This window comes from Amblyraja radiata, chromosome 10 (assembly GCF_010909765.2).
Source record: "Amblyraja radiata isolate CabotCenter1 chromosome 10, sAmbRad1.1.pri, whole genome shotgun sequence".
Classification (NCBI taxonomy): Eukaryota; Metazoa; Chordata; class Chondrichthyes; order Rajiformes; family Rajidae; genus Amblyraja; species Amblyraja radiata.
The window spans coordinates 6,937,877-6,961,152 of NC_045965.1; the positions used below are offsets into that span (position 1 = coordinate 6,937,877).

Below are 23,276 nucleotides of genomic sequence, written 5' to 3' on the forward strand. Positions count from 1 at the left end.
AGCTTATGTTTGTATTGGGGGTTTGTCCCCTTCAGTTTTCTCTTCAGCATATTCTTCTGGTGTCAATGACCACTGTCCGCAGAAGACTTCATGAACAGAAATACAGAGGCTACATTGCAAGATACAAACCACTGGTTAGCTGCAATAAAAGGATGGCCAGGTTTCAGTTTGCCAAGAAGTACCTAAAAGAGCAACCACAGTTCTGGAAAAAGGTCTTGTGGACAGATGTGACGAAGATTAACTTATATCAGAGTGATGGCAAGAGCAAAGTATGGAGAAGAGAAAGAACTGCCAAAGCATCCCACCTTATCTGTGAAACACGGTGGTGGGGGTGTTGTGGCCTGGGCATATATGGCTGCTGACGGTACTGGCTCACTTATCTTCATTGATGATACAACTGCTGATGGTAGTAGCATAATGAATTCTGAAGTGTATAGACACATCCTATCTGCTCAAATTCAAACAAATGCCTCAAAACGCATTGGCCGGCGGTTCATTCTACAGCAAGACAATGATCCCAAACACACTGCGAAAGCAACAAAGGAGTTTTTCAAAGCTAAAAAATGGTCAATTCTAGAGTGACCAAGTCAATCACCTGATCTGATCTGAACCCAATTGAGCATGCCTTTTATATGCTGAAGAGAAAACTTAAGGGGACTAGCCCCCAAAACAAGCATAAGCTAAAGATGGCTTCAATACAGGCCTGGCAGAGCATCACCAGAGAAGACACCCAGCAACTGGTGATGTCCATGAATCGCAGACTTCAAGAAGTCATTGCATGCAAAGGATATGCAACAAAATACTAAACATGACTACTTTCATTTACATGACATTGCCGTGTCCCAAACATTATGGTGCCCTGAAATGGGGGGACTATGTATAAACACTGCTGTAATTTCTACATGGTGAAACCAAAATGTATAAAAATGGCTTTTATTAAAATCTGACAATGTGCACTTTAACCACATGTGATTTTTTTCTATTACAAATATCAAATTGTGGAGTACAGAGACAAATAAATAAATGATGGGTCTTTGTCCCAAACATTATGTAGAGCAGTGGTTCTCAAATGGGGGTACGCGTACCCCTGGGGGTACGTGAGATTTTAAAATATAGGCCTACATATATGTAGGCCTATATTTTTGCGCTGGTTAGGGGGTACTTGGCTGAAAAAATATTTCACAGAGGGTACATCACTGAAAAAAGGTTGAGAACCACTGATGTAGAGCATTGTATGTAGAAGAGTATGTTTTTCAGCATATTCCTTTCCTCGTGTATTTCTACTGCTTTTAAAACCCAAAATTAAACTGTCTCAATTGTAGCTTAGTAACTTATCATGAGCCCTTTGCTAATTATTTTCTAGCTTATTAACATACTGCAATGTTGGATGTGTCTTTTTATATAGGTTCTTCATATATTAAAGCATTGAGATGAATACTTAGATCAATACATAATGTATTCCTACAATCAAGCAGGTTTTGAGGGAAATGGAGACTCTTACCATTTATGCGGAGATCCATAGCTTCACTTCCAGTTTTCACTTCCATAATGGTATTTCATTTGGTAGATAAATAGAGCAGTGGCAACTCAGCTGATGCTGCATCTTTCAATTATGAAGTTTTGATTTATTGAACCGTGTTGAAGATTAGTGCTGTCTTTTGAGGCACCTTGAATTAGCACAGTTGGACAGCGGGAGGGAGAAGGAGTGGAAGAGTGGGGAGGGAGGGCGAGAGGGGTAGGGGGGAGTGGTGGAAGAGGGGGAGAGGGGGAAGGGGGTGGGGGGAGAGAGGGGTGGGGGATGGGGGGGAGAGGAGGAGAGGGGTGAGGAGAGGGAGATGGAGAGGAGGGTGTTATGGTGGGAAAATTCATGAACATTGTTAAGAATGGTTCTCTTTATTCAGAAGTACAGTTTTTTAATATTTAGATTTGAAATAGTTTCCTGCACAAATCATCTGTATCTAGTTTTGAATACTTATTACTCAATACTTGAATACTGAATACTCTAGAGAAAAAGTACTTGCGTAAGAATGGGTTTACTGGAGTGACGAGAGCAATTCCAGAAATTGGATTAAAAATAAATAAGCAGCAGTTCTTTGTATCTATTTTATCCTAGTTATTTTACGCCATCTTGCCTGAAGATTTGCACTGCTTTTTGGTTACAATTGTCATATATGGCAGGAACCCTCCTATACATTCCTATTCATTATGTAGTCTTCTCTAACAACATCGCCATGTGATATTCTATCAAGTGCAGTGCTACTAAATCACTTTCAGGGCACTACTAATAAGGCACAACATTCTATTCAGGAGCAAATCCGGGTTCTTTGCTGTTTGTATGTATCAGTTGATCAAAACTTGAGATAGCAGAGCCATCGGGGACCTGCATTTCAGTCTTTATTATACAAATGTTAGACTGATAAACAACATTTTATTAGGAATTTTGATTTTTTTATGGATCTAAATTAACCTTACGTATTGTTTTATGTTAAGATCAGAAAATACACTTCAACATTGAACTCCTGGATGCAGGTGAAACCTCCATAGTTGGTCGTTTTTAATTAACAACTCTCATAACCCATACTACAATTTGTGCTATTTTTTTTTAATTGAATTCATTTTTTTATTTATAGAATGGAATTCCTGATCAAAGTATTTAGAAGCTTCCTGTGTAGTGGTTCCATTTGTGCTGCACACTTAACTGTACAATACTGGATTTCCCATGGCTCCAAACATAGACAATTGGAGGATACAATGTGATTCATCATACAAACATCCAAGATCTCTGCTCCTTCGCCCTGTCCACTGCCATACCCAATTTTCTTCCTCTTTAGCAGGGTTGCCTTGGGCTATTTGGTTCTGAATTTCTTTCCTTAATCTGTCCAACTCTCCTTTATGACGCTGCTTAATATGTAATTATTTAACTGGGTGTTTTGTCATTCCTTCAAAAAGTTACTTCCGTGGCTTGAAAATCACTCAATGATGCCTTTTGAGATATTTTGTTACAATAAATTCTTTATATAATATTGTCTATAATTACCAGGTTGGCCACATTAAAAATTATTTTCCTGCCAAGATGGATAATATTAAAATTTATAATTTTGTTTCACTAAAAGGTTCAATAAATAAACTCCAGGAGGCCCCCAGCGCAACAGTCTGATCCAATTGTGTGCAGCACTGACCCCTGAGGCATTTAGGAATTTAGCAAACAACATAAAAACTAATAGTAAGAGTTTTTATAGCTATATAAAAAGAAAAAGGGTGGCTAAGGTGAACGTTGGTCCATTGGAGGGTGAGACTGGAGAGTTGTTGGTGGGGAACATGGAAATGGCAAAGGCATTAAACGAGTATTTTGTATCAGTCTTCACCATAGAAGACACAAAAAATATTCCAACGTTGGATAAACAGGGGGCGGTAGGAATGGAGGAGCTAAATACTATTAAGATCACCAAGGAGGTGGTATTAGGGAAATTAATGAGACTGAAGGAGGATAAATCCCCTGGGCCTGATGGATTACATCCAAGGGTCTTGAGGGAGATAGCGGTGGGGATTGTGGATGCATTGGTGATAATTTTCCAAAACTCCCTGGAGGCAGGAACGGTCCCAGTGGATTGGAAAATGGCCAATGTAACACCTATATTTAAAAAAGGAAGTAAACAGAAAGCGGGTAACTATAGACCGGTTAGTCTAACATCGGTGGTGGGTAAAATGTTAGAGACAATTATTAAAGAAACACTAACGGGGCACTTGGATAAACATGACTTCATCGGACAGAACCAGCATGGTTTTGTGAAGGGGAAGTCCTGTTTAACGAATTTGCTCGAATTCTTTGAGGAAGTAACAACCCGGGTGGATAAAGGGGAACCGGTGGATGTGGTATACTTGGACTTCCAAAAGGCTTTTGACAAGGTGCCACATAAGAGACTATTGCTAAAAATAAAAAATTATGGAATTGGGGGTAATATATTAGCATGGGTAGAGGATTGGCTAACAAATAGGAAGCAGAGAGTGGGGATAAATGGTTCATACTCGGGATGGCAACCGGTAACTAGCGGGGTTCCGCAAGGGTCGGTGCTGGGACCCCAGTTGTTCACAATTTATATAAATGATTTGGAGGAGGGAACCAAGTGTAATATATCAAAATTTGCGGACGATACAAAAATGGGAGGAAAAGTAGGGGATGAGGAGGATAGGAAGAGTCTGCAAAAGGATATAGATAAGCTAGGTGAGTGGGCAACAACTTGGCAGATGAAGTTTAATACTAATAAATGTGAAGTCATTCACTTTGGGAAAAAAAATGATAGGGCAAGTTATTTTCTAAATGAGGAGGAGCTGCGTTGTAATGCAACGCAAAGGGATCTAGGGGTATTAGTACATGAATCACTAAAAGTTAGTATGCAGGTGCAGCAAGCAATCAGGAAGGCCAATGGAGTTTTGGCCTTTATTGCTAGGGGGATTGAGTATAAAAACACGGAGGTCTTGCTGCAGCTGTACACAGTATTGGTGAGACCACATTTGGAATACTGTGTACAGTTCTGGGGTCCATACTTAAGAAAGGATGTACTAGCCCTGGAGGCAGTGCAGCGAAGGTTTACAAGATTAATTCCTGCAATGAGGGGATTGACATATGAGGAAAGGTTAAGTAGGCTGGAACTCTACTCTTTGGAGTTTAGAAGAATGAGAGGCGATCTCATTGAAACATATAAGATCGTGAGGGGCCTTGATCGGGTGGATGCACCGAGGATGTTCCCAATGATCGGGGAAACTAGAACTAGGGGACATAGTTGCAGAATAAGGGGGGGCTCTTTTAAAACTGAGATGAGGAAGAACTTCTTCACCCAGAGGGTGGTTAATTTATGGAATTCACTGCCCCAGGGAGCAGTGGAAGCAGAAACTTTAAATATATTTAAGACTAAAATAGATGGTTTTTTAGCTGCCAAGGGGATAAGGGGCTACGGGGAGAGGGCAGGGATATGGACCTAGGTATGGTTAGTATAGTAAGACCTGAGTGATCTCCTGGACAAGTGTCGATCGCCTAGATTGGGGTCGGAGAGGAATTTCCCGGATTTTTTTCCCGAATTGGACCTGGGTTTTTATCCGTTTTTTTGCCTCCCCCAGGAGATCACGAGGTTTTTGGGGTGGAGAGGGGTGATAGCGGTATAAAGGGGAGGGTAGTGTCTTGTGTTCTGTGTCTTGTGTCTACTGTTTGTGGGTAAGTGTGTCTGTTTAGTGTTCAGCCATGAGCGAATGGCGGTGCGGGCTCGACGGACCTGGTGGTCTACTCTCGCACCTACTTTCTATGTTTCTATGTTTCTATACTACTAGTCACCAGCCTTCAATCCGAAAAACTATCTTCCACGATCACCCTCTGCATCCTTCCATGAACTAATTCTTCATCCAGTTGACTAGCTCTACCTGGATCCCATGCAATTTAACCTTCCAGAGCAGCCTACCGTGCAGAACCTTATTTAATGCCTTGCTGAAGTCCATTTAGACAATGTCCGCAGCTTTGCCCTCATTATCCTTTTTGGTTGTTTAGTTTATAGATGCAGAATGGAAATAGGACCTTCGGCTAACCAAGTCCCTGTTGGCAAATGATCATCCGTACATTAGTTTTCCCAGTTTCATACCCTACACACTAGGGGCAATTTACTGAAGCCAATGAACCGACACGTCTTAGGAATGTGGGGGGAAACAGGAGCACCCAGAGAAAACCCACGTGATCAGAGGGAGAACATACCAACTCCGTACAGACAGCACCCGTAGTCAGGATCGAACCCGGGTCTCTGGTGCTGTAAGGGAACTCTACCGCTGCACCACTGTGCTGCCCCTTTCTTAAAAAAACTCAGTCAGATTTGTGAAACACTATTTTCCACTTACAAAACCACGCTGCCAATCCCTGATCAGGCCCTGTCTATCCAAATGCATATATATATTAGCTCTCAGCATACTCTCTAGTAACTTGCCCAGCACAGACATTAGACTCGCTGGCCTATAGTTCCCAGGCTCTTCCTTGCAACCCTTCTTGAATAGAGGATCAACATTAGCCACCCGTGTCGAATGCTGATTCATAGATTTCTTCTCTGTCTTCCCACAGTGTCCTCGGGCCCGGGAGATTGATCTATCTTCAATACGTTTCAGCACCTCAAGCTACCGTCATTATCTGTCCCAATTTCCCCAGTCTTCATGTCTTTCACCACGATAAAAACAGAGGAGATTTACTCATTGAGTACTTGCCATCTCCTGCAGCTCCACGCAGAGATGACGGCTTTGGTTCTAAGGGGCCCTGTTCTCTCTGTAGTCATACCCTTTCCCTTCATGTACTAATGAAATCTCTTTTGATTTCCCTTCAGATTATCTGCCAGAGCTATCTCCTGCCTCCTTTTTGCCCTCCTGATTTCCTTCTTAAGTATGCTCACTTCCCGAAACTCCTCCAGGGATATACTTGATCCCTGCTTTGAAAAACATTTTGAAAGATATGGGTACGCTAAAGGAATTGTTGAGGGTATGACAGGTGGAATGTCATATCCCGTGGAAAATGTGAGGTTATCCACCTTGGGGAGGGGGGGGGGGGGGGGGGGGGGGGGGGGAACAATATTTTTCTAACGGTGAGAGAATGCAAGATGTTGATGTTCAGAAAGATCTAGATGGCCTTGTACAGATATCACTGAAAGTAAACATGCAGGCACAGGAAATTGAAAAGGGAAATGATATGTTGGCATTCATTGATAGAGGATTTGAGTAGCAAAGTAGATGAGACTGCATCTGGAATATCATGCATAGCTCTGCTGTATACCTTGCCACAGGGAGTGCAGCAAGGGTTCACCTGAGGCTAATTCCTGAGGAGTGATTAAGAAGATTTTGACTGGGAAGATGATTGAAACAAGAGAAGTTCTTACCTGATGCAAGGTTGACACTTACCCTGGCTGCAATTGTCAAGAACCGGGGACAAAATCTTAAAATAAGAGGTTGGCTGTTCAGGACAAAGATTAGAAAAAACTTCTTGATACAAAGGGCGATGAATCATTGCAATTCTCCGCTTAAAATGTGGGGTTGGTGTCTGTTATTGCTGCTTGTCCGCTATAACCGAGTAAGAAATTACTGAGTAACAGAGTATCATTGTATAAGTAGGTTAGGTTATGTTAGAGATACAGCGCGGAAACAGACCCTTCGGCCCACCGGGTCCGCACCAACCAGCGATCCCCACACATTAACACTATCCTGCACTCACTAGGGACAATTTTTACATTTACCAAGTCAATTAACCTACAAACCTGTACGTCTTTGGAGAGTGGGAGGAAACCAAAGATCTCTGAGAAAACCCACGCAGGTCACGGGGAGAACGTACAAACTCCATACAGACAGCACCAGTAGTCGGGATCAAACCCGGGTCTCCGGCACTGCATTCGCTGTAAGGCAGCAACTCTACTGCTGCGCCACCGTGACCGCCCAAAGTAGAAACAAAGAACCATTGATCCAATCTAATTCCCTCATGATCGTATACACCTCTGTAAGATCACCCCTCATCCTGCACACCAAGGATTAAAATCGCAGCCTGTTCAACCTCTCCCTATAGCTCAAGCCCTCGGGTCCTGACAACATCCTCATGTCTTCTCTGTACCCTTTCCAACTTAACAACATCTTTCGTATAACAGGGTGACCAAAACTGAACACAAAACTCCAAATGTGGCCTCACCTATGCCTTGTACACTTGCAACATAACCTCAATACTCTGATGAAGGCCAATGTGCTGAAAGCTTTCTTCACCACTCTATCTATTGGTAACGCTACTTTCAAGGAACTATGTGTATACTTACACACCTAGATCCCACTGCTATACAACACTACCCAGAGCCCTACCATTTGCTTTGTAGGTCCTACCCTGGCTTGTGTTTCCAAAATGCAATACTTTGCACTTAACTGTATTAAACTCCATTAATCATTCCTCAGCCAACCTGCCCAACTGATAAAGAATCATCCTTGGGATCATACTGGTAAACCTCCTCTAGACCCTATGATGCCAGCACATCCTTCCTCAGATATGGAGCACAAAACTACTCACAGTATTCCAAATATGGTGTGACCAGCAGCTTAGAAAACCTCAACATTACATCTATGCTTTTATATTCTTGTCCTCTCAAAGTGAATGCTAACATTGCATTTGCCTTCCTTGCTACCAACTCAACCTGCAAATTAACCTTTTGTGAACCCTGTACCAGCACTTCCAAGTCCCTTTGCACCTGAATCCTCTCCTCATTTAGAAATGCAGCGTGGAAACAGGCCCTTCAGCCACTGAGACACACACACAAAGATTACCTGCACACTAGTTCCATGTTATCCCAGTTTCGCATCCTACAAACGGGGCAATTTGTAGACACCAATTAACCTACAAACCTGAGGGAACCGGAGCGCCCGGAGAAAACCCAAGTGGTCACAGGGAGAATGTACAAACTCTGTACAAATAGCACCTGTTGTTCCCGATGTTGGGGAAGTCCAGAACCAGGGGCCACAGTTTAAGAATAAGGAGTAAGCCATTTAGAACGTAGAGAGGAGGAAACACTTTTTCTCACAGAGAGTTATGAGTCTGTGGAATTCTCTGCCTCAGAGGGCGGTGGAGGCCGGTTCTCTGGATACTTTCAAGAGAGAGCTAGATAGGGCTCTTACAGACAGCGGAGTCAGGGGATATGGGGAGAAGGCAGGAACGGGGTACTGATTGGGGATGATCAGCTATGATCACATTGAATGGCGGTGCTGGCTCGAAGGGCCAAATGACCTACTGCACCTATTGTCTATTGTCTAGTCAGGATCGAACCCAGGCCTCTGGCACTGTGATACAGCAGTACTACCACTGCTTCACTATGCCACCCTCTGCACCACTGTACCACCCCTTTGGTCAAGTATTGATTGATTTTTCTTTTGTTTTTTTCCTAGTTGTACAATTTTGGAGAAATAGTTTCCATTGTGTTCTGGACAGAGACATGGAAACCTGAAAGCTTCTATGACAAAATCAAAAGGAACCGACAGAGTGGAGTTCACACTTTATGCTTACTTGGTGAGTGACACTTCTTCCTTTTATCTTCTGCTGGCATTTGCATGGGTAAACCAGACTAAATGATTACCTTTTCAAAAGGTTGGTGCTGATATCAATTTATCAAAATGTTTTATTTCACAACCAAATATAACTTCAGATTTGAAAGTGTTTGCATGAAGAAGTCATTTTCCAAAGTAAATTCTTCACAAATCCTTTACAAATGTGGATGTTTGATTTCCAAAATTAGGTTGAGGCAGTACGTTTTGTACATCTTAACCACCCCATTCCATTGTTCTGTCTTCTTCCCAGCACTTTATAAATCAGGTTTCATTGGAAAACATTGACATTGTCTTATTGCTTATAAGAACTTAATGATAGATTTTTTTTGTAAACTTCAGATTCTGTTATCCTATAACCATATTGTTGGATGTTCAACTTGATTTGACATACTCATCCATATTCAGCAATCCCAGACACTTAGTTTCTGAAGGTGTTATTTTTAGTTATCACTAGACCAAGTGCAGACCCGTTGGGTCTGTTCCCCCAACGTGCGGTTGTGGGGGGGGAGGCGGCATGCAGCATCACACACTAACTACCCCCCTTCCCGCACTCACGCTAATGGAGGGGGGGGGAGGAGAGAGGGGGGGGGAGAGGGGGAGAGAGGGGGGTGAGATGAGGGGCGGGGGAGAGGTGGGGAGCAGGGAGGGGGTAGGGGAGGGACGGTGGGGGAGGGGATGGAGAGGGGGGGAGGAGGAGAGGGGGGGATTGGAGGAGAGGAGAGGGGGGAGTAGAGGAGAGAGGGGAGTAGAGGAGAGGGGGGGGGTAGGGGGGAGGAGAGGGGGGGGAGAGGAGAGGGGGGAGGAGAAGGGGGGAAGAGAAGGAGAGGGGGGTGGAGGAGAGGAGGGGAGGAGAGGGGAGAGCAGAGGAGAGGGGGAGAGGAGAGGGGGGAGAGGAGAGGGGGGGAGGAGAGGGGGGGAGGAGAGGAGAGGGGGGAGTAGAGGGGGGGGGGGAGAGGAGAGGGGGGGGAGAGGAGAGGGAGTTATTCAGTGTTATTCTAGCTCTAGCACCGCGGCTCTAGTGGCGGCGCGGCTCTGGCTGCAGCGGCTCTCCGGCAGTCCTGTTTGTTTTGTGTTTTTTGGGTTGTTTATTTTCGTTTTGGTTAGTCTAGTTTTGGTTTTTAGTTTGTGTTTTGGGGGGGGGGGGGTTGAAACGGGGGTTGCTGTCTCTCCCTGCGGGGGAATGCGACTTTTTTTGTCGTATTCCCCTTCTCTGCCTCCGTCTGCGCTGAGGCCTAATGGCGGAGCTGGCGACCTCGAGGCTCAGGAGGCAGAGCCCGCCAGGACTCGCACTGAGCTCGCTCCCGTGAGGACGGCCCGGCTCGGGGCTGGAACAGGGCTTTCGTGAGGGGCTGTGACGGCCGGCCCGAGGAAGGAACGGTGCTCCCGTCGGAGTAGCCGAGCTCGGGGAGGTACGGCGTTCCCAGCCCGTGGGAGGAGCGGCGCCCGGTCGGGGCGGCCCAGCCTGAGGGAGGAGCGGCGCCCGGTCGGGGCGGCCCAGCCTGAGGGAGGAGCGGCGCCCGGTCGGGGCGGCCCAGCCTGAGGGAGGAGCGGCGCCCAGCCTGAGGGAGGAGCGGCGCCCGGTCGGGGCGGCCCAGCCTGAGGGAGGAGCGGCGCCCGGTCGGGGCGGCCTGGCGCGAGGGAGGAGCGGTGCCCGGTCGGGGCGGCCTGGCGCGAGGGAGGAGCGGCGGCCTGGCGCGAGGCTGAGACGGTGACAGTACTCACGTGAGGGCGATCCGGCTCGGGGCTGGAACGATGCTCCGGGGGCTGGGACGGCAGTTCTGGTGGCGGTGGCCTGAGACCGGGGGTTCGGCCGCGGGCCAGCGGCTGCGTCAGCAGGTCTGGTGAGCGGCAGCTTCGACTACCCCGGGCCGCGGTGTTTGAGCCGCGAGGACAGGTTTTAACATCGCCCGGGGGGTATCGCCTCAGCGCAGAAGGAGAAGAGGAGGGACGAGACTGCAGCCCTAAGACTTTTGCCTCCATCACAGTGAGGAGATGTTGGGTGGACTCACTGTGGTGGATGTTAATATGTGTTTATTGTTGTTTTTTATTGTATTGTATTATATGTATGACTGCTTAAATTTCGTTCAGACTTCGGTCTGGATGACAATAAAAGGCTATTCTATTCTAAAAGAACAGACAGAAGATGAATGGAAACTGCACCATCTGCAAGTTCCAATCAGCCCAATTTAAAATGTTTCACTAGTCTTACTTTGTTCCTGCATTTCATAATCTTAGCGTTCATTTGTTTATGTTTCATTACTTGTAACCATCATTTCATGGCTTTTATATTCTTTTGTTTAGGTTTACTACCAAAGGAGACACCAGACATGAAATGCTGGTGAGATGTTGCATGAGAGAGCTAAGATTATGAAATGCAGGGACAAAGTGAGACTGGGTAGTGAAGTTAATAACGTCCATGAGTTCTGCATGGGTGCAGGAGGCAGCCCCAATGCTGTCATCAGTGTAGCAGAGATAGACCTTGGGGTTAGGGCCAGTCTACGCCTGGAACATGGATTGTTAGACGTACCCTACAAAGAGGCAGACATCCTCTTTGTATATTGCCTATGTATGTTAATGCTCAAACATGCACACAATAAAACACTCTTGTTTTAGCAATATTTGCTGCCATTAACAATATACTCATTCTATTTTGATATCTGATATTACCTGCACTAAGTGACTTAATTTAAAGTAGACAAATATATTTTCCTCATAAAGTAATGTTTACCCATTTCAGTTCAGCAATGAGAAGGAAAATTCAAATATGTTCATTGGACGCCTGATAAGTTATTGAAACAGCAACATTTTATGGAGCATTCTAATATTTTCCCATTCATGGGGAGCAGACTGAAACAGAAATATAGATTTGGCTGTTTTTTGTAAATCATCTTTTTTTTTTGCAGACATCAAAGTAAAGGAACAAACGCTGGAAAATCTAATGAGGCAAGTTTCTCCTTTGTTTAGGGAGCAAATAATTTTGATGTAGCAAGACTGGAAACACTACATTACCAAACCTGCTAGCAGCATAGATTATGCACTAAAAGAACGGAGAGATTTAATGCTCCACTAACTGAAGAGAACAGGAAGGTCCAACTGAATTATGTGTCAGGAGCCATTCTACATTTTTGAGTAGGAAGGAACTGCAGATGGTGGTTTGCACCAAGGATAGTCACAAAATGCTGGAGTAACTCAGCGGGACAGGCAGCATGTCTGAATAGAAGGGATGGGTGACGTTTCTGGTCGAGATCTTCCTTCAGACATTTTTCAATTGGTTTCCTGGCTGCAAACTGACATGTGACTCTCAGCTCAAATCAGGAGGAGGTGGTTGGATATTGAACTGAGGGATTAGGAATCCATTGACAAAGTCAATTGGCAGATAGTTTGTGGTGATGTTGCTTTCCAAGTAACCCTTGCTTATTCTAGCCCCTGATGCAGTGCTGCAAGGACAATCACCTGTTCTGTTCAGCCAATCTCATGTTTTGGTTGTCAATGTTACCAAGGAACAGTTGTCCAATCTGGCCTACAATAAATTAAAAATGGAGGTAAAATGTAAAGCATAAAATCTCATTGAAAGAGTTTTGCAGCTTAATGCCCTCCCTCCACCACACTAATCTCACTTGTTTAAACTGCAAGTGATGTCTGTAGTTGGGCTTCCCATTTTACTTTCTCCTTGCCTAGCGTCATTATCATTAAACAACCTCTATTGTATTTGCAATATAATACACACACTATAAAATTGACCATTTGAAATTGAACTCAAGAAAGTGTTTGTCCAAACTTGATAACCTCACAAATGCAAGGGAAAACAGTCAGGATATGGTGAGATCATAAGATAGATAAACAGCTCCAAACTGTACACTTTCAAATTCTCATAATCAAACTCCAGACAAATTGGAACACATCCAATCAGAAACATTTGAAATTCTTACTGTAATTGTAGCTATTTTGGATAACGATCTTGTTACTGTGTAATGGTTTGAATCTAGTTCTTCAAAACAATAAATGCTGCCTCAACTTTGTATGTGAATACATTACAGACAGAAGCAGCCATCTAAAAATGTTTAATAATGAAGCTCTTATATCATGTTTTTAGAAATACTTCACTGCTACTGGTAATGTAAAATTAAGACTCGCTGATAAGTATTTAGTTCCTTCATATAACAATATTTTATTTTTCCCCACTTTCCTATAAATATTTCTTCCACTTTCCTCTCATTACGAGTTCTGATTTATGGTTCCATGCATACTAATAATCCTCTGAACCTTGCCTAAGGGACTTTTTAGGAGCAATGGTATTGAGGTAACCACATTCCATCTCAATTATATCCTTTCATTAGTTTCCTCCATCTTTTCAGCCAGTCTCACTCCAGCTGAGATTGATTAATTCAACACAGGCGAGGAATTGAATCCAGAATCGTTTAGCCTCTAGCTCTGTGCCATACCAGGCTTTTCCCCGGCTAGCTAACTGGGAGATTGAAATATGATTTGTTTTTAGTATAAATTGGTTGGAAGGCATGGATAATTAAAATGATTGCGTCAGAAGTTCTGCGTTGTTTGAAATTTATCTCAATTACCTGTGTCTCACACCCAACGGATTGTGCGGCAGTCTTTCTTAAGTTTTAATAATAATAATAATAATGGATGGGATTTATATAGCGCCTTTCTAATACTCAAGGCGCTTTGTTGCAACTATTTTGTTCAGTTATTTCACAAATCCTAATCTTGCAATATTTAACACTTTTTATGCCACAATGGATATTTAAGTTTTGGGGGAAATTTGTTTTTTTTTAAATAAATATTAAAAAGTTAAAATCCACGAAGTACCATACACCTAAGAGGTTACTTATTTGCATTGACTCCCACTTAAACTATGTCTTAGTTTTGAAATTCCCAGCCATGTTGTCAAACATCTCCATGGCCCTCAATTTCCTTATTTTTAGTCACATATTCCAATGAGGTATCTGCAATCATTCAATTCTGTAATTCATTCCCAAATTTAATCATTCCATATTTGATAAAAAGTTCCTTCACCCTTCACCTGGTATCTGGAATGCCAGGCCTAAACCTCTCCATAACCCTTTTATCAATCTTTTGTTCACTTGTCCTAATTTCAAATTCTGTTTGATATCTCTCCTGTTAACTACCTTGCCGCATTACTTTGCATTAAATGTAAATCCAATTTAAAAATAAACCAAGGTACTCTTTGATTTCATTGTGAACAAGGGCAAATGATATTGTTCAATTCTTTTTTGTCCAATAACTTTTTATTGTTAATATGAGAGGAATGAACGAGAAAGAATCTTTATTATGAGAAACACAGATGAACATATTTTTTTTATAGGGGAAAGAAGATCTTTGAGCCTCCCAGGTTCATGTCTGTGAATGAGGCTGCTAAACAACTGCTGGAGATAATCGAAAATCGCAGAGGTAAAGGAGAGGAGCTAGGTGAGCTAACTGTTTCTGTGTATCTAACCAATTGTTCCAGTAATGCCCCATAAGGATTTTTAAATGGATCTACAGTGCATTAATATGTTAATTGTTTTGATGACATGAGTATTAGTGGCAGCTGTAATTTGTATTATGATCTCATTCTTTTATTGAATTATGTCCAATTAGCAAGTGATGCAAATCATTGTATTTATCATTTATATTAATTTGGTCTAGTGCCTCGTTGTACAAAGACTAAGTTAAGTAATGTACAAGTTATATCAGTAATTTGCCTTTATCTGCAGATAAGACTTTTTCATTTAAAAATCCTTACATTCCTTAAGAAAATGTTAACTCATCAAAACTCATTTGATGCCTTCTCTAAATGGAACCTGAGGCTATACACAAAATGCAAAAGTCCTTTGATAATGCAAATGTTTTATCTTTATTTGGAATTTTCAAGAAATATGCTCAACCTTCCAGTTTCATCACCCTTCCTTGACCTGCTTTTCCTCCGTTCAAACAGTCCGTTTCCAGTGTTGTCCATACAAATACATAGTGCCACACTGGCTTTATAATTCAACCCTTTTATATGTATTTTGTATTTGCACAGTGATTATTACCATGAGAAGGCATCCAGGGTTTTTGTAAACCTAAGTTTGGTAATAGTCTGATGTAATGACACCCGTTCCTTCTATCAAGAGATGCTGCCTGTTCCGCTGAGTTACTCCAGTATTTTATGTCTATCTTTGGTTTAAACCAGCATCTGCAATTCCTTCATACCACATAATGACTATTGTAGCAGTTTCACGTGTTGGTGGAGTGATAAATTGAGCCTCTTTCAACAGAAGTGACAAATGGTGCATTTTTTAATCCAAAATGTATCATTTAGCTGAAATTTACTGATTAACTTCCAGGCATTAAAGGAAAATATCCCTTTTAATCTTACTGAGCAGAAATTAAAGTTCAAAAGCATTTGTACAAACCTCTACCTCCTGAATTCCATATTGTTTTAACATTGTGCCACAGATGACTTTGTTCAGGCTGTAGAATTAATCCACAAAATAGTTCACTTTAAATGAAATACTCACATTTTAAAGTATTTCTCCCTGTTCTTCACACTTAATAGATATATTTCCCTCATCAGCCAATTTTGATAATAATGTAGAGAAGGACCTTGACCATTTTCCAGCTTGTTCGCTGTGAAGGTCATGGGTTCAAACTTCACTCACTCCAGCACAATGGCCCAGGATTTCCTGCCTGTTGTGAACAGCTCCATGAGAGAAACCTAAACTGACCTTTTATGGATCCCCTCCACAGAAACCAATGCGGCTAAGTGATCCTGCACAATGGGGATTTAAACACGTCTATGTCATTAAATGAAGGGAACTTCTGAGGCATTCAGAAAATTTCAAAACTTTCAATATAAGGATTTCTAATAAGTTAAAAAAAAAAAATAAAGCTAGCACTTTTGGACAGCAAAATATTTAACCATGAATTCAGAGAAGAAAGAAAAACTGCTTGAGGAACTCAGTGGCCAGACAGCATCTGTAGAGGGAAATGGACGGACAGCAGTTGGAACCTTTCTTCGGATCCTTGCAACGGAATAAAGATCCCGGCCGAAATGTTGTCTCTCTATTTACTTCTATGGGTGCTACCCGACTTGTTGAGTTCCTCCCGTAGTTTGTTTTTTTGCTCTCAATTCCTGCAGTCTTCGTGAGCAGTGCAATGTTGAAGCACTGTTAAGAACTCATCCATGAAGAATGGCCAACAAAGTTAGGTTTTCCACGTTCAAACAGGAATCCTGAACTTGTTGGCACAGACGCAGGAATATTCCGGCAGTCATGCAGAATTCAGTCCATAATCCAGGCTGTCATTTGATTGCATTAATGAGGGAATGTGATTTCATTAGAGATATAATCTTTTATGAGGTGTTTAACCAAATTCTGATGCAGGTTCTCGATCTGAAACATCAACTTACATTTTTTGCCTCCACAGATGTTGCTCATTCCGCTGATTTCTTCCAGTGTTGTTTTATGTCACTGCTTTATCTCTGCCTTAAATATATCCACAGCCTTCTGTGGTAAAGAATTCCACAGATTCACCACCAAATTCCTCCTCATCTCCTTCCCAAAGGAACGTCCTTTGATTCTGAGGCTATGACCTCCAGTCCGAGATTCTCCAACTAGTGGAAACATCCACTCTATCCAAGCCTTTCACTGTTCACCCTATTTCACAGGTACATTGATAGGACAGGTTTAGAGGTATGGGACTTGGATAGAAAATAAGTGGAGGGATACAGTCCTAATGGGGGCATCTGAAATGACCGTTGCCATGCAACACACTCTGTGTGATGAGGTGGGCCGTAAGGACCCATTTCTGAACTGTACATTTGCATTATATTTGATTCGGATCATGGATAATTGGTAAGAAGAATTTGTTTTACTGGATTTTAGATCTGTATTGTCAGCCCTTTATGATTACAGTTACAGTCTTGTTTTTTTTTTAATTAAGATAGAGAGAAAGAAAGAACAGGTACTGTGAATGGAGAAGGGTTTATGTAATTGTTCTTGTGGTTATAGAGCAGGGCCAGCAAGTCTGCAGAGTCTTTTCTTGCATTCTTCCTTAGAGGAAAGGGACACCAGGTGTGTTAACTCTTTTGGCTAGATGTACATGTTTTGCAGCTGGAAGGATGTTACATTCCTGACTGCATCATAAGACTTGACTTTCATGTATTCATGGGGAATGTGCCTTGTTCGACCTAACAAAGACATCCAGGAAGTGAATCAGCTTTTAGAGGACATGGGGCAGGAAATGACACAATTGCAAAATTCATGTCTGGTACATTAGATTAAAACAAGTGAGAATATTTCAGTGGTGAAAATGCTGGGGGTGTTTAATGTATCCAGATGGCTCATGCTGTTCTGTCTTTCTCTGATTTAGCACTGACTGAAGATACTCTGTGTGTTGGACTGGCCAGAGTGGGTTCCAAAGACCAAAAGATTGCTGCTGCAACTCTACAACAGATGGTGAAGGAGGATCTGGGTGCTCCTTTGCATACCCTGATCATTACAGGCCACATGCATCCGATGGAAATCGAGATGCTGAAACTTTTTGCTGCAGATAAATCTTGTTTTAATAAACTTATTTCACTTGATGGATCAACATACTACTCATAACAAAACAAAATAAAATGGCAATTAAGTTATAAAATATTAAGTTATGTGCACCTATAAATAGGAACCTGAGGGGTAACTTTGTCATTCAAAGGGTGGTAGGTGTATGAAACAAGCTGCCGGAGGAGGTAGTTGGTGCAGTTACTATCACAATGTTTAAGAAACATTTCGACAGGTACATGGATAAGACAGGTTTAGAGGGATAAGGGCCAAACGCAGGCAGGTAGGACTAGTGTAGATAGGACATGTCGGCCAGTGTGGGCAGGTTGGGCCGCAGGGCTTGTTTCCACACTGTAAGACTCTATGTAGTTGTAATACTCCTTTCCGGATTGGCATTAAAATCATGTGTGATTGATTCACCTGGATAGCACGTCATATAAAGCTTTTCACTGTATCGTCTTAACAAAACCTCACTCTGACCAGAGGAGAATACAGAACTTGATAGATATTGTGGGTGAGGACCTTAGACAGGAAGCAGTGGTCAGATGTGTGAAGTACAATGCGGTACATGAAGGGTTTGACTACCTACTGCCAGAAACACCTTGAGCAGCATCAACTTTCCCTCTCACCAGTTACATTTTGTCCTGATGAAGCAATGACCAATTCAAACTCTTCCTTGTCTTAAATGATATCCTTCAAACTCCTCTTTGCTCCATCCTTGCACCAAAATGTCAGTGGAAAGAGATCCAAGATATCGTCAACCGCACAGCTACACCATTCCTACTTCCACAAATCAATGGTGACAAATGTCCATTCTCTCACCATATGTTGCCTGACCCCGTTGAGTTCCTCCAACATGGTGTTTTGCCTACAATATCAATGATAATTTCTCCATGTAATCAACCCTTAACATATTTGATTGCTCCATGAATTCCTCATCCATTCAACTGCTGCTTCCCTGTCAATGCTCACTATTCACTCCTGAATTATTATTTCATTCACAAGTTCTTTTCTTTATCCCCTTTAAATCTACCATCTTTGAACTCTGTGCCCCAGCTCATGTATTACAAGCTCATTATGCACTCCTGATGTTCCTGATTCCCCACCGCTCAGTTCTTTGCTTTAGTTTGACTCTTTTCAAAACCTCTCAACCCTTTTCTTATAATCTAAGAAAGATTTGATTAAAAGAAGCAGTAGATAAATAGGTAACAATGATGTGGAAAGAATGTGAGATCACTTAGTACAAAAGTGTAAAGATGTTTTTTTAATTAAACATAGTAATAAATGGACATTGTATTTTTGCTTCTTTGACTATTCAAAATTGCACATAACGTGAATGCCTTGACCTCTCAGATATGTGACTTTAATGACTCAAGGCTCATTAAAGCTGAGAAACACTTTGATAAACAGAGACACACCCACTGAGTCATATCACCATCAACACTGACACTAAATAGTACTCTGCTATCAGCAGGTATATAAATAGCAGCTAATGTTCTGCAACATATGAATCAGAAAATGCTGATGAAAATGGAATTTTCTACTTCCCTGGGAAATACAGCCTGCAGCACCATCCTTAAAGGAAGTTTATAAAACTGTTCTCTGCTTAATTTGAATTTCACTGCAGCTTTTTTAAATAGTAAGGCAATTATTTCTTGATTTTATTAATTAAATGACAATTTGTAGATGACACGGATGAAATATTAAGTAAAGTATTTTCCTCCTCCTTCTTGGGATATTTTAACCACTTTAAAGGCAACAAAGGTTTTTCACTGTACCTCGATACACGTGACAATAAACAAAACTAAACCGAATTACATAAATGCAATATCTAAAATGTGCATTTCATTGCTCACTCCATCCATATCCATCCTCATTTACATCCAGTTCATAGAATGATTGTAAAAGATATTGCAGCACATTCATGACAGGCAGAATACATCAAACTGCATTGAATGACACCATTGATCTGATATGCTTTAACTGGTTAATAATATTCCAGTTCTGGTTGCTGAGGGAGTGAAGACTTTCAGAAAACAGTAATTTAATCAAATTGTCAACCTAGACGTCCATTGCTGAGCAGGTCTTAATTGGAAGTTAAAGAACTCGGGCCCTAGTCTGCATCACAATCTCCCAGAGGTGTGGCTGATGGAACCAATAGGTGGTCATTAGATAGCCTTTTGCTCTGTCCATGTTTTCTTTCTACATTATCTCGACGATAAGGGAAGAGAGTTAACACACGTGGCAACAGTGACCATTAAGCAGCACAAAACATCAAAAGCCTAATGTTTCTATGTCTTGTAGACCATTTATTTCAGAGAAGAATTTGCACAGCTGCAGCTTTGAAGGACATATCACCCAGAAAGCTTACTTCCTGAAGAAGAGTCTTGACCTGAAACATCACCCATTCCTTTTCTCCAGAGATGCAGCCTAACCCGCTGAGTTATCCAGCATTTTGTGTCTATTTTCAAGTAATTCAGTATTTTGGACCATAGTTTGGTCCACATCTTTTCTATATGATAATTCCTGGTGCAAGCTTTCTGGAGATGAACCTATTTATAACTTACCACCCATACAAGATTTTGAGATCAATGGATTTTCTTTACTCAAGTGAGGCATCACCTCTTAAAGAGTAAACGTGAACTGGGCATGAGGTGAATCAACTGACAGAGAGACAGATTGTACAGTGCAAAAGTAATAACTGCATTTCACTATGTAAAATCCCATCTCTCCTAAAACTCACTTAATTAAAACTAGGGCCATAATTTGCAAATCAAATAACATGACTTTGCACGAGTATACATTTCGTGTACAATGGGCCTAAAACAAGATTCCCAGAATCAATTCTTATTGGACAACTTCTTAGTGGGTAAACAGTTGAGTGAGAATTGATAAGTATTGTGACAACAGAGATCAGAATTTCATTTAGAATAAGTATCTCATCTTGAGAGATTTCTGAGATTGTTTATCTCTCACCTTGCCTAGCCTGGGAATATGTATAGAACTGCAGGATTCGCCCTTGTTGATATGAATGATAAAATAAGCAGAAGTCTGAAGAAGGATCTTGACCCAAAACGTTGCCTATTCCTCTTTCCTTGATGCTGCCTCACCCACTAAGTTCCTCCAGCATTTTAACCTATCTATAAAATAAGCAGACTGGGGCATTGGCTTAAGTTTATTTTCTCTGCAAAAAATGAATGGGGGAGTGGGATGTTATTTGGAAAACTTCATATGATGCTCTCATATTTAAGAGAACTTCTCAGATGTAGTAGTTAAAAATAGTCCTTGGCAGTGCACATTTCTTTAACGCCATTCCAAAACTATTCAGACCAACTGACTTGAAAACAGAAAATGGAAATACTGTACTTAACAACTCAGACAGCGTCTGTGCAGTCAGAAGCAGAATTAATATTTAAGGTCTGACTCTGTTCGGGCTGCAAGAGCCGGAGCCTCTACTTGCCCATTATTTTAGTTCCCCACCTCACTTATTCTGACATTTCATTCTTTCCTTGCTACACTGCAGGGGGGTGGGGGGCCTTGATGATGCTAGCTGCCTTTTTGTGGCAGCTCCTCCTTTATATGTGTAATTGTCACCTTCCCCTAGCTCACAATAATCAATTCTACATTTTCCTTGATCATTCCCTCTGATCTCTCATGTTATTTTGTGCTCTTCAGGGCAAACAAATTGCATATTAGGTGACCTTTTTGCACAATAATTCCATTCAGTCTGCAAGGATATCCACAAGTTCCTAATTACCTGTCATTTTACTTCACCTTTTCAGTCTCGTCTATCCTTGCTTTCGAACACTGTTCCAACAAAGCCCAAAACTTGATGAGTTTATGATTAACTTCTTAGGAGCATTCAAAAATTCATATAACCAGCTTTTACTTTTGTATATGCCCAAATTTGATGAAAGGTCAGACTGTTCCTCTCTGCAGATGCTGTCTGACCTGCCATTTCCAGTATTCCGTTTTTAACATCTATATAAGCTTTTCAAATTGATTGATATTGGATTTAATTTATTCCCAAGCAGAGAGATAATAATTTCTTTTTTTGTTCCTACTCCATCAATAGAAACACAAACGTGATATTATTAATCACAGGCTCATAAACTGGAACCCCCCCCCCCACATCCCTAACTTGCTCAATTGTTGAAAACAACAGGATTTATAAAATTAATATATGGTGAATCGGGTGTCATAATAAAAACACTAAAAAATGATTTGCTTAAGCAGCTTAGGTGGACCTAGATTTGTAATTCTCAACAACTAATATGACTTGAAGTAAAAATTAATTAACCTCCAATTTAAGCTAGCAAGGAATCAATATCAACGTAATATTTGTTTGTCCCACCTACAGTCCACACTCTATCCTTTTAGTGACATATTAAAATGTTGGGATTCACGCTGACTTGGCTATTTGGATTCAGACTGGCTTCTTAAAGACAGGGCTATGGAGGAAGGAAGATATTCTGGCTGGAGATCTGTGACAAGTGGAGTTACATGAATATATATATATTTAATTAATTTTTATATTAATCAACATATATATTTTTTATGTTATATTGATATTAATTATTGATATCAATGTGTGTATATATGTAAATATAAAATGTGGTCATCAATATAGATGGGTTGGAGAGTAAGTTTGTTGCCAACACCAACATTGGAGAACTTGTAAACTATGAGGAAGATACAGTGGGATACTAGCAGCTGCAGAATGAGGGGTAGAAATGGCAGGAGTTTAATCCGAACAAGTGTGAAGTGTTGCACTTTGGGAGGTTGAATGCAAAGGGAAAGTATACAGTTCATGACAAGGCTCTTAACACCAATGATGTGCAGAGGTATCATGGAGTCCAAGTTCATAGCGCATTGAAGGTGGCAAAACCGGTAGACAGCATGGTAAAGAAGGCATGTAGTTTGCTTGCCTTCATTGCGAGGGACACTGGGCACAAGAGTTAAGTCATGATGCCGCTCTAGGTCATTTGGAGTATTACGTACAGTTCTGGTCACCCCATTACAGGAAAGATGTGGAGTCTTTGGAGAGGGTGCAGAGGAGGTTTACCAGAATGCAGCTTTGATTAGAGGGTTTTAGCTATAGGGAGATATTGAATAGACTTGGATTGTTTTCTCTGGAACATCAGAGGTCGAGGAGAGACTTGATGGAAGTGTATAAAATTATGAGAGGCATAGATAGGGTAGACAGTCAGAACCTTTTTCCAGGGTAGAAATGCCAATGGTTTAATGGAGATGTGCAGGAAATGTTTTTTTTTCACACTGAAAGTAGCGAGGGAACTGGAATGCACTGCCAGGGATGGTGGTGGAAGCAGATGCAATTGTGGCGTTTAAAAGGCTTTTAGATAGGCCCATGGGAGTGCAGGGAATAGATGGACATGGATCAAGTACAGGTAGATTAGATCAATTTATTGTGGTTCCTGTGCTGTATTCCTGCTATTATACTTCCAAATCCAGAAAGCTTAGCTGTCAATGATTTAAACAAGTGCATATAGCATTATCAGTGGAGAATAACTGATTTAAATCATGCTGCTTTCACAGACAATACAATGTTCTGCTGAAGATTAATAGAAGGCTAGAATACATTTTTCTCTTCCAGATTACAATTTTCCAAACACCATTAGTCAGTCA

At 41.6% G+C, this 23,276-nt stretch overlaps 1 protein-coding gene across 1 annotated transcript in view; it reads left to right on the forward strand.

Annotated features, from left to right (window-relative positions):
• dph5 (diphthamide biosynthesis 5) overlaps nt 1-18,919 on the forward strand; it is a 34,569-nt gene extending 15,650 nt beyond the window's left edge. The window contains exons 4-7 of the mRNA XM_033027933.1: nt 8,929-9,049; nt 11,991-12,030; nt 14,429-14,532; nt 17,458-18,919. Coding sequence (XP_032883824.1) covers nt 8,929-9,049; nt 11,991-12,030; nt 14,429-14,532; nt 17,458-17,693 — 501 coding nt within the window. The 3' untranslated portion in view covers nt 17,694-18,919. The remainder of the gene's footprint in view (nt 1-8,928; nt 9,050-11,990; nt 12,031-14,428; nt 14,533-17,457) is intronic.
• Nucleotides 18,920-23,276: the final 4,357 nt, after the last annotated feature.